The sequence below is a fragment of the Alnus glutinosa genome, chromosome 14 (assembly GCF_958979055.1).
Source record: "Alnus glutinosa chromosome 14, dhAlnGlut1.1, whole genome shotgun sequence".
Lineage (NCBI taxonomy): Eukaryota > Viridiplantae > Streptophyta > Magnoliopsida > Fagales > Betulaceae > Alnus > Alnus glutinosa.
Genome location: NC_084899.1, coordinates 14,877,056 through 14,889,088, shown reverse-complemented (window position 1 = coordinate 14,889,088; position 12,033 = coordinate 14,877,056). Strand labels below are relative to the sequence as shown.

The 12,033-nt window shown below is 39.7% G+C and overlaps 1 protein-coding gene across 8 annotated transcripts; it reads left to right on the top strand.

Annotated features, from left to right (window-relative positions):
* The first annotated feature begins 5,948 nt into the window (after positions 1-5,948).
* Positions 5,949-10,823, top strand: LOC133857698 (nuclear intron maturase 4, mitochondrial). Of its 8 annotated transcripts, XM_062293014.1 has the most exons (5): positions 5,949-6,394; positions 6,590-6,751; positions 7,605-8,581; positions 8,693-10,134; positions 10,315-10,823. In XM_062293014.1, the coding sequence occupies exons 1-4, from the start codon at positions 6,304-6,306 to the stop codon at positions 9,917-9,919; spliced, it is 2,457 nt and encodes an 818-aa protein (XP_062148998.1). In that variant the 5' UTR covers positions 5,949-6,303; the 3' UTR covers positions 9,920-10,134; positions 10,315-10,823. The 8 variants fall into 8 exon arrangements, with proteins under 8 accessions (XP_062148998.1, XP_062149001.1, XP_062148999.1 ...); XM_062293017.1 differs by having other exon boundaries at positions 6,594-6,691; positions 7,605-10,134; XM_062293015.1 differs by having other exon boundaries at positions 6,594-6,751; positions 7,605-10,134.
* The last annotated feature ends 1,210 nt before the right edge of the window (positions 10,824-12,033 follow it).

Here is a 12,033-nt window from a genome sequence, read left to right as displayed (position 1 = left end):
AATGCCTCGCAACTAGACAGGTATTTTTTAGATTGCTCACTGTGATTAAGAGTATATACACTTGAGATAATACTGACAAAAGCATCGGAGTGGGATTGTCGGATTCCCCCCGACGAAGTTTTCTCTTTTACAGGACATTGGAGGCGGCCTCTTCCGTTCATCAACTACCATACCAGAATCTGTTCTAACAGATTGGCACCATCTGTGGGAAACGACTAGCAAGTGTGCGTCGTTTACTACGCAAAAATACATCTGAAATGGTACGAACAAGAGCCACAGCTTCAAGAGCAAATAACCCCCGTAATGAGGTGGGGGGTACATCTCATCAACATACGGCTGAGATGGAGACTCAAATAGCCCAAATGTCTAGAGACATGGAGGTCCTAACTCAGCAAAACATCCGTCTGCAGAGGTGGTTGGCGGATGATCGAGTTCCTGAAGTACCTGGAGGACATGAAAAAGGAGAAAGCAACACCCACGAGGAAGAAGACAGGGAGAGTAGAAGGCTCACGGAAAGAACTCAACCTGAAAACCGATCTGGGCGAGCTGAAGGAGTCGTGAACCCTCCCCCTAGCGAAGGGATGGTGGTGAATCACCGTTATGAAGAGACGTGCTGCTGAGACGTCCAAACGGATGCAAGCTGGAGCAGTTCAAAGCTTCTCGACATATAGGAAAGTCCAGACAGAAAGTTCTCGTTGTCCGGACGGATGATGCTTGGACAGTTGAGCGTCTGGACGGTTGCAAGGGAACTGTACTAACTGCTTTGAATTCTGCACAGAGTCTTCTTTGAAGGACAAAAATAAAGTGTAGACTCCGAATAACATAGCATCCCTGTATAACAAGCATCATTACATAAAAGTGATTTTGTTGAACATAATGTAGCCAATCACAAACTAATATTGATACTTCGTGTAAATTTTCAATATTTACTAAAACTTCAGAGTTTTTATCTTCCTTGGCTTGTGGTTGTTTTTGGCATTTTTTTTTCCGAGTATTTGAGTACCAAGTACCCCCCAACTTTTATACTTAGCTAAATCTGGCTAAGTGTAAAAGTTTAAGTAATGTATTTGAAAGTCAGTTTTTACGGAGGATCAATTGTATTGTTTGAAACAGTAGAAACTGTCAAAAAATTTACTAAGTAGGATTCAGCCTCAGATTTTTCTTTGTTTAGGAGACTTTTAGACTTTTGTGAAATCAATTGCTCGAATCAGGCCGAGACTTGAATCATCTTGATTTTTACCTAGGCTTGACTTCGAGTTTCTTTAGTACTTCATTCATCATGCTGATTAGCTCGAGGCATGAAGGAATTTTCCGACTCGAATCATCTCGGTTTCTACCGAGATATGATTCGAGTCTCATATGTACTTGTCCATCATGCCAATTTACTCGAAGCATAAGGGACTTCTCCGACTCGAATCATCTCGGTTTCCGAGATATGATTCGAGTCTCATATGTACTTGTCCATCATGCCGATTTACTCGAGGCATGAGGGACTTCTCTGACTCGAATTATCTTGGTTTCTACCAAGATATGATTTGAGTCTCATATGTTCTTGTCCATTATGCCGATTTATTCTAGGCATGAAGGACTTCTCTGACTCGAATCATCTCGGTTTCTACCGAGATATGATTCGAGTTTCATATGTACTTGTCCCTCATGCCGATTTACTCGAGGCATGAGGGACTTCTCCAAATCTAATCATCTCAATTTCTACCGAGATATGATTCGAGTCTCATATGTTTGTTGCCATGGCATTTTGAGCTTTGGTATGCTGTTTGAATCTGCATTTATTGATAAACAAGTGAGTTTAAAAATAATCAGATTACATATAATACTTATGAAGGTGTTTAGCATTCCATGGTCTCGGCAGCTTCTTTCCTCCGGTGTCTTCAAGGTGGTATGCTCCTTTCGGATTGCTTTTGCTGATTCGGAAAGGCCCTTCCCAAACAGGTCCCAGTTTCCCTTATGTTGGATCTTTGGCTGCCAATGTCACCCTTCGAAGCACGCAATCGTCGGGAGTGAACGATCGAGGCTTGACTGCTTTGTTGTAGTACATGGCTGTCTTTTCTTTATAAGCGAACGTTTTGATTCTTGCTCCTTCTCGCCTTTTGTTCAACAGATCCAAGTGGAGTTTTAGACCTTCGCTGTTGAAGCCAGGGTTGTAATGCTGGATGCAAAAACTCGGGGAGTCTATTTCAACTGAGATCACCGCTTCGGTTCCGAATGCTAGGGAGTAGGGAGTTTCTGAAGTTGCCGAGCGAATCATGGTTCAGTAAGACCACAAGACTTCCGGTAAATATTCTACCCATCCTCCCTTTCGTTTCGGGAGTTTCTTCTTCAGTATCTTCACCAAGGTTTTGTTTGTAGCTTCCACCTGCCCGTTGGACTGAGGATGGTACACTGATGAAAAGAAACAGCGAATTTTGAGCTCGGAACACCACTCTTGGAATGGCCTGCAGTCAAACTTCGTTCCAATGTCGATTACTAAGGCGTATGGTATCCCGAACCGATATACAATGCCTTCTAGAGGAAAGTTTTTATCGCCTCAGTTGTGATAGTCGCCAAAGGCTCGACTTCCGCCCATTTGGTGAAGTAGTCTACTGTGACCCCTAGAAATCTGCAGTTCCCTTTTCCCGAGGGCATGGGACTTACGATGTCGACCCCCCATTGGGCAAACATCCATGGTGCTGAAACCGAGCTGAGTTCTGTTGGAGGATTTGCTTGAACCCTTGCGAAACTTTGACATTTATCGCACCTTCTGACCATCTCCATTGAGTCTCGGTTCATCATGGGCCAATAATAGTCGGCTCGTACAGCTTTAAGAGCTAACATCTAACCCCCAGAATGGCTACCACACATTCCTTCGTGAATCTCTTTCAGTACATATTCTGCCTCGGTTGTTGAGAGGCACTTCAGAAAGGGCAGCGTGTAGCCTCGACGGTACAGAATGTCACCGATGAATATATATTGAGCCGACTGCATCCTGATTTTTCGAGCTTCCTTCTTGTCTTCCGGGAAGTCTTCCTTCCTTCACGTGTTCGACCACAGCCCTAGCCCATTCAGGGACGATGTAGGAATCTTCAATCTGCATTACCGACTTAAGGTTAGCTATAGAAGGGTTCTACAGAACCACCACTTGCTTTGAGGCTGCGATCTTTTCATCTGTAGCTGACCATAGCCGGGCTAATGTTTCGGCTCATTCGTTCTTAGTTTTTGGGATTTGAGTGATTACCAGTTGCTCAAAACGATCCCAAGAGCTGCAAACTTTAGCTAGGTATTTGATCATTTTTTCTCCCTTGGCTTCAGGCCCACCTTGGATGTGACTGACAACAACCTGTGAGTCGCTCTGTATCTCTAGGTTTTTCGCCCCAAGATGTTCTGCTAGGCTGAGACCTGCTATTACTGCTTCATACTTTGCCTCATTGTTTGTGGTCGGGAAATTCAGTTTTAATGCCACTGAGTTTTCCTCTTTGTCCGGGGTCGTCATGGCAACTCCGGCTCCACTTCAGGATTTCATGGGTGATCCATCGACATAGGCTATTCATGTATCCCCTTCGGGAAGTTCTTCTCTCTCGGGAAGTTCTTCTCTCTCGGGAAGATTGTTGAATTCTGCAATGAAGTCCGCCAGGATTTGAGCTTTGATTGTGGTTCTCGAATAAAACTTTAAATCGAATTCTCCGTGTTCCACGGCCCAGTTTACCAATCTACCCGAGAGGTTGGGTTTCTGCAATATCTTCTTCAAGGGGTACTCGGTGAATACCCTTATAGCATGTGCTTGGAAGTATGGCAACAACCTCCGAGCCGAAGTGATGAGGGCAAAAGCCAACTTCCCAATCCAATGGTATCTTTCTTCGGCTTCGTGCAGCGCCTTGTTGGTGAAATACACCGGTTTTTGCGCTCTAGATTCTTCTCGAACTAGTGCCGAGCTGATAGCCGATGGTGACACGACTAGGTATAAGTAGAGGATTTCTCCTTCTTCTGGTGAGCTTAGGAGTGGTGGATTGGCTAAATACTCCTTGAGTTGGCCAAAAGCTTCTTCACATTCGTCGCTCCAAACGAACGTTTTTCGAAGTATCTTGAAGAATGGCAAGCACTTGTCTGTTGACCGAGAGATGAAACGGTTCAAGGCCGCAATCCTCTCAGTCAATTGCTGTAATTGCTTTGTTGTACGAGGGGCCTGCATTTCCAGCGCAGCTCGGACCTTTTCAGGGTTTGCCTTGATTCCACTGTGCGAAACCATGAATCCAACATCGAATCACTCATAAATGGACAATTAAGACATCACATGTTCTAAAAAGTGTAGAGTGAAATTAATATACAATTATGAGGTTTCATTTTAATCTTAAGATAAGTATCTCAAAAATCATTGGAATCCCCATCAAATGAAACAACCAAGGCAAAATATGCAAATTATTTTATTTTATTTTATTTATAATTTATAATTTTTTATTTTATTTTATTTATTTATTTTTTTTTTTTTGTGTAAACTGTGCAATGCTCGACTCTCTTAAACTTTCTAATTGACTCATGTAACGAGTGTTGGGCTAGTGACTTCCAAACCAGATGGTCTTAGGGTACGAGATGTAGAAACATCACTAAGGGCTTAATTACTCAAATAAAAAAAGACTACAAAGCCAAACAAGTCATACAATCAACCAAATTGAAATTTTCACATTTTGACTCGAACACTCAATGCTGAGTGAGGCAAGAGGCCTGGTTACTCAGTGAAAAACTCAAAATGATCTTATTCTTTATATATATATAATAACCCACAGTTCATTTGTGTCAAAGTATACATGGTTGGTAGTTTTCTGATCAAATAATCAATGTAAAGGCCCTAGGTAGATCATAGCAAAATTAACATAATTATTACAACAAACACTTTGTACAAAATCAAAAGCCAACCTCTTTTTTCTCCTTAATAATTTGCACCAAACGACCCACACTCTCCGTTTTCTAATAATTACATACATCAATCACATCTATTCAAAGTTAAACCACAAATGAATACCCTAATTTTCATAAAGCTTGACAATAAAATAAAGCAAAAAACCCTTAATAAGGTGTTTGAGGGATTAGGGATTCAAACCCCCAAATCAAATCTGAGTTTCAAACCCAACTAGATTGAGAATAATGGAATTGAGATTCTAGATGCAAAAGCAAGTGGAAAAATGAGATTTTTTTGATAGAAAACTCAAAAAAAAAAGAAAAAAAAAAAGAGAAAAGAAAACCTTTACCTCTTTTGATGGCTAGTCTCGTCGACGGTGGTAGTGGCTAGGCTCGTCAGATCTATATGGTGGGAAATGATGGAGATGGGTCTTCGTGGAGGGAGATTGAGATGGATATGGGTTGTCGGAGATGGCGGCACAGTGGATGGAGACCGCACTTTACCTAGTGGCCGGAGATGGAGATGGACATCGTTGGTGGCGGTGGTAGCTAGTAGTCGACGGTGTTGGTGGGTGACTGTCGTTGGCGTGAGGGAGGAGGGAAAAATTGAGGGAAAGAAAATTTTGGAGAAGAAATCGAGTAATTCTAAAAGTACATAAGTGTCAATCAGAAATTAAGGTGACTTTTAAAATTACTATTTGATCAAAATCATCATTTGATCAATCACTTGCTCAATAATGATTTTAAAAGTCACATAATTTTTTAATGGACACTTGATGGATACTTAATGTACATGTAGAATTACTTAAAGAAATTATAAAGCTGGTCATAAAAAATTTTTGAATTTTTTTTTAATATAAAAACAATAAAACTTGTCCACGTGGGACAAGAGCCGGACTCTTGGCGCACGTATAAGAAATATTTATTGTATAACTTTTAACATAATTTTTGTATAACTTTAACAACCTTTTAACTTTTTTTTAAAACTAATCATTTGATTTGTTTTTGGGTAATTGATTTTAAAAAAAAAATTGTTGAAGTTTGTAAAATAGTTGGTCCTCTCCGCACGTATAGAACAACTCATCAGTCCTCTCCCATTTTCTTCTCCCTTTTGCCTGTGTTCCCTATGCTCATCAGCAAGACGCCGTCGAGCCCACCGTCACCGTCCATAGAGCCCACGCCATCACCGTCCGTCGAGTCTCTCTCTCTCTCGGCCGATTTTGGGCTTGGGTTCGGATGCCGATTTGATTTTTCTATTTCTGAGATGGGTTTTTGATTCCCCCCAGTTTTGTGGACATTGTAATCCTCAAGGGCTGTTTGTTTGTCCTTTGGGTTTTTGATTTCCACGTGTTTGTTTGTCTCCCCCCACTGAAGAAGCTCTCAAGAAATAAGAGACTGGGAGCTCCAGTAAAACGCATGGAGGCTGATTGGAGGGAAGAACAAACAAATCTTTCAGAGCTCCAAAAACCCACAAAAATTCAAGCAATTTGTACAGAAACTTTACATGGTATTAGACTCCACCTTATGGTTTTGTTGCCTAGGTTTATGGCCTGTGAATATAATCCTACAAAATTTAATTATTGCACACCACCTGTCTGTTGAAATGCCTCTTTAGGCTGTTCCCTCTGGTTGGTTATTTGCTGTTCAGTTCATTAGTAGGATATATAGCTTTGAAGTAATGGGTCTCTATGTTTCTTTGAAGCTAGGCTGATTCTAGTCTATGGGAGTTCATGTAGTCCGCGAGTAAAAAGAACAATGCGGCTCTTGGGGTTGTCAAGTGTTTGCAAAGCAAACTTGCTGAAAGGTGCCATACTGCAAAGCGTGAACCTTACTCGAGTCATTTCGTCATTCTCAACTAATATCGGTAAATTGTTATATGCCAGCTTGACAGCTATCTTTAAGGCGTATAAAACCATTGTATACCTAGGTGCTTCGCACTATAATCGCTTAAAGTTTGATATCATATTTTTTTTTTATTAGCAGCAATATAGATGAATTTGATATTTTCGCGTTTATAGTCACTTCTCGGATTTTGAGACTCAAAAGTGGTTTCAGTTGTATGAACTCCACTTGTGGGATGTTTGGAGTTCTATCTGTTAGGAAGCTGACCCTTAGGCTTAGGGATAGAAGGATTTCAATAAGTAAAAGCTTAGCAAACCTATTTGTATATGAATCTTGGGAATTTTTGGAATTCTCCCCAAGTAATAATGACAAGATTCTGTTGAGTTGAACTGAATAATGTTTTGTTTATGTTGGCTCCCATACGCCTTTCAGATTTTTACTCATCCTAAAAAATGATTATGGCTCGCGTGCCTGGAAATGTTGTGGAAACAAATCGCGTATATGTTCTCTGTGTATTTCTGTCCACCACTCCCCCTCTCTTTCATGCCATCATGTATAGTTTAGTTGACTTTGAACAGTTTAATGTGGCTGCCTTTCCAGGACCTGGATTGCTAAAATTTATGGTATTCTTGTTGAATGGGCTCCAACACACCACACAAAGTGATGGGATTTCTAGTATTTGTCTATGTAATCAGTGGACTCTAAATTTAAGAAATTAATTCGCTCCCCACCAAAAAAAAAAAAGAAGAGAAGGATTTGGTTAACTTCAAGTTATTAAGCTTCCTATGTTGTGAGAATATAGCTTCTTTTTTCTTTTCTTTCTTTTTTTTTTTTTTTTTTTTTGACTAAATGAACACATTCGTAACTTGGAACAGGTAAGTCTGCTAGAAGATTACAATCTTGCACGTATTATTCTTCTGCTGCAGCAACTAATGATGACACTGATAAGGGCACTGAAAAAATGACATTGGCAAAGAACTTGGCCTGTCTTGTCGAAGAATCTTCTTGTGTTGATGAGAGAAAGCCCAGGAGTAGAATGGGGCTGAAGAGGTCTTTTGAACTCCACATAAAGAAGAGGGTGAAGGAGCAATACATGAATGGGAAGTTTCAAAACCTAATGGAAAAAGTGATTGCCAATCCAGACACTCTTCAGGATGCTTACAATTGTATAAGGCTAAATTCAAATGTAGATATATCATTAAATAATGACAGAGCCTCTTTTGAAACCACGGCTGAAGAGCTTTGTAGTGGGAGTTTTGATGTCAATGCCAATACTTTCTCTGTCTCAACAAAGGGTGCAAGGAAAGAAACCCTTGTCCTTCCCAATATTAAGTTGAAGATTGTTCAGGAAGCTATCAGAATAGTTCTAGAAGTTGTTTACAAGCCCCACTTTTCTAAGATTTCTCATGGTTGTCGGAGTGGAAGAGGACACTCAACGGCATTGAAGTACATCAACAAAGAGATCTCTAACCCTGATTGGTGGTTTACCTTTCACATAAATAGAAAGCTCGATGCTTGTGTCCTAGCTAAAATCATTTCAACAATGGAGGACAAGATAGACGATCCCATGTTTTACGATATCATTCGCAACATGTTTGATGCTCAGGTACTCAATCTGGAGTTCGGGGGTTTTTCAAAAGGTCATGGTCTACCACAAGAGGGAGTGTTGTCCCCTATACTAATAAATATATATCTTGACCTCTTTGACCGTGAATTTTACAGATTGTCAATGAAATATGAAGCTCTGGATCCAGGTTTTCTTTCTAATCAAGATGGGTCCTATTCCAAGCTGCGCACTTGGTTTAGGAGACAGCTGAAGGGCAATGATCTCAACTGCAAAAGTGAAAAGAATGTTAGTATAAGAGTTCATTCTTGTCGTTTCATGGATGAGATATTTTGTGCAGTCTCTGGTTCCAAAGAACTTGCTCTCAGTTTTAAGTGTGAGATTCTAAATTACTTGCAGAATTCTTTGCTCTTGGATGTTGACAATCAAACAGAAGTATTACCATGTGAGGGGCCCCAGGGGATTCGCTTTCTGGGCTATTTGGTTAGAAGAAGCATAAGAGAAAGTCCTGCTATGAAGGCTGTTCACAAGTTAAAGGAAAAGGTTAATTTGTTTGCTTTACAAAAACAAGAGGCGTGGAATGCCGGGACTATTAGAATTGGCAAGAAATGTCTGGGTCATGGTTTGAAGAAGGTTAAAGAGTCTGAAATCAAGCATTTAGCTGATTGTAACTCTATTTTGAGCCAAATTTCCCGTTTCCGTAAAGCTGGGATGGAAACTGATCATTGGTACAAGCTCTTACTAAAGATATGGATGCAAGATGTTAAAGCCAAAACAGCAAAGAGTGAGGAAATTATCCTTTCTAAGTATGTTGCAGAACCATCCCTTCCCCAAGAACTGATGGACTCCTTTTATGAATTTCAGAGGCGTGCAGAAGAATATGTTTCTTCTGAGACAGCTTCTACTCTTGCTCTTTTGACAAATTTGAACTCCTCTAGCAAATCTGACTCCATCACTGAGATTATTGCTCCTGTTGATGCCATAAAAAAGAGGCTTTTACGATATGGATTGGCCACCTATGAAGGGCACCCTCGTACAACTTCTCTGCTTGTTTTACAAGATAAGGACCAGATTATCAACTGGTTTTCTGGTCTTGTCCGCCGTTGGCTTAGATGGTGTAGTCAGTGCGATAATTTTAGTGATGTAAAGCTCTTAATTTCTGATCAAGTTAGGAAATCTTGCATTCGTACTCTAGCAGCGAAGTACCGGATACATGAAAACGAGATAGAAAAACGGTTTGACTCACAATTGAGCAGGATTCCTTCTACTCAAGAAATAGAGCAAGAGATGGAAAATGAGACATCAGATACCCAAGCTTTTGATAATGATGAGGCTTTGATGTATGGGATATCTTATAGTGGCTTGTGTTTACTTTCTCTAGCAAGAGTGGTGACCCAGTCACGGCCTTGCAATTGTTTTGTTATGGGGTGCCCTTCTCCAGCACCAGATGTTTATACTCTTCATGTGATGGAAAGGCAGAAGTTCCCAGGCTGGAAGACAGGGTTCTCAAGTTGTATTCATCCTAGCTTGAATAAAAGACGGATCGGGTTGTGTAAGCAACATTTAAAAGATTTGTATCTTGGTCATATATCACTTCAGTCCATTGATTTTGGTGCCTGGAAATGAGTGCTTTTAGTGAATTCAGAATATTGTCAAGCAGCCGGTGCCTGGACTGTTGATCTCTCGATAACTTAGCAACAGAAGAAGCAGTCCCAGAGGGTTCAAGATGACAAGGGACTCTGCTGGTGTGCCAGTTTGGAATTGTCAGCATGGGAACATCAGATGTTTGACTTGCTACATGAGGAGAATGCGTTAAATTTGTAAAGAAGTCACCTTCTTAGGTTAGTATTTGGATAATATACTCTTAGAAGCATTAAAATGGTGTGTTTTATGACTATGATCTTTGTTAGCATTCAAGAGATTCCAACAATTTTCTCATTTTTGATAATTTGCCCATAATGTGAAGTAGAACATATATATTTTTTTATTTGTGACTAAAGTTTTTCAAGGTGTTTTAGCAGAACAGCGATGTGAAGCGAATGAAGTCATGATATATACTCCTTTTGGCATCAAGGTTTGGAGCAGATAGCATGCCATTTTTCCTCCATTATCTGTTGGGGAAGGGACAACAAGGCAAGTCTGCCAAGCCCCCTGTGTTGATGACTTTGAGCTTTTGAAGGATAAAAGCAGACATTGGGAATGATATAACAGAGAGGGCAGTGCCACGGGTGTAAATAGCCTTTTCTTGTGTTCCTTCTTTTTTTCGCATGCGCAAAATGAAGGAGAAAGAACTGTCAATGTTGAAGTGCGAGAGTGGAGCACCAACAGCAACGGTCATGAGACTCATGACCTTTTCAGTGAGCCAGATAACTTTATTGCCCATCTATATTCCAACCGTTCTTTTGACAGTAATCTGTATTGTATTGCGAACTATTGTATTGAGTCTGGAACTCCAGTGGTTTTTTGCCTAACACTAGCAGAATTAAAACTAAGGTATTAGTAATAACAGTAAGACTAGTTGGATTGATTAGACGATTGACAATTTTCTATGTATGTGGATGTGTTGGCATTCGAATTGTTTAAATTTTTTTCTGTTATTTGGGTGCTCCTAAATCCTTTGAACTTGATCATTAATAGAAAACATTCAAGACGGTTTGAGGAAGCCAAGTGTTAAGGATGTCAGCTATGTTTGGGTAAAAAATGGACCTAATTTTGGCCTCATCCCAACACCTAAGGTTTTGGGTAATCAAATCATTGACCCAATTAATGGAATCATGGGGCTTGAAGTCTTGATTCAGGTTTAGGCCTATGGGATTAGAGATTGGCAAGTCAATGATCATTCCAAATGGCTGGGACCTTACTGTCATTCATGGTAGCTGTTTATTGAACAGTTTGATAATATATGGAAATTTGACAAATAGTCTCTTTCTCCTCATAAGAGGTATATTTTTTTTTTTCGTTGAATCATAAGAGGCATGTTAAACTAACTTTAATTTCGCATTGTGGGTTATTGACCTCCAAAAAATTTCAAGCAGCTGGTAAGAGCTCTCAATTGCTAATCACTACTATGATATATATATGTTTTTGTGTTGCTTTTAGTTTTTGTTTAGGAAATAGAGATATTTGATTGGATCGTTCGTGTCTTGAGTTCAAATTATTTTCATAAGAACAAATAAAACGAAAAAGAACCCTTCTATTTTCATTCAAATTGTCATGACTTGCAGGAGTTGGTTGAGTATCTTTGGTGTTGTCATTATTGGTTCTGTTGTAATTTGAACTTGATCGTTAATAGAAAACATGGATTTCATGAGCTTGGTGTGCAATTCTTGTTGTCATATGTTATTGGTTTGCTGATAAATCAGACTTATTTGATGTACAAATTTGTTTTGATCAATTGTTGCATATAACACCGGACAATGACCTTTGCATTAGCAAATTCTTCGTCTGTTTTCTTGAGTGATTGGTAGGAGCTCTGGTTTTGATTAATAGAAGATTGGGTTGACCTACATAGTTGGCAAAGTAAGGGGTATATAATTGACATCGAAACATATATATTTCTGCATATTGCACACTAGCATAAGAGATGCGCATGTATATGGTATTAGAATTGATTATAGGAGTAATATTTTTATACATTAGTGTTAAATTGTTAATTTGTTGTTGTAGCCATATTTTTGAATTGATTGTTAAATTAGTTGCATTCTAACGGTTTATCATATATGTATGTTGATTAGAAGAAT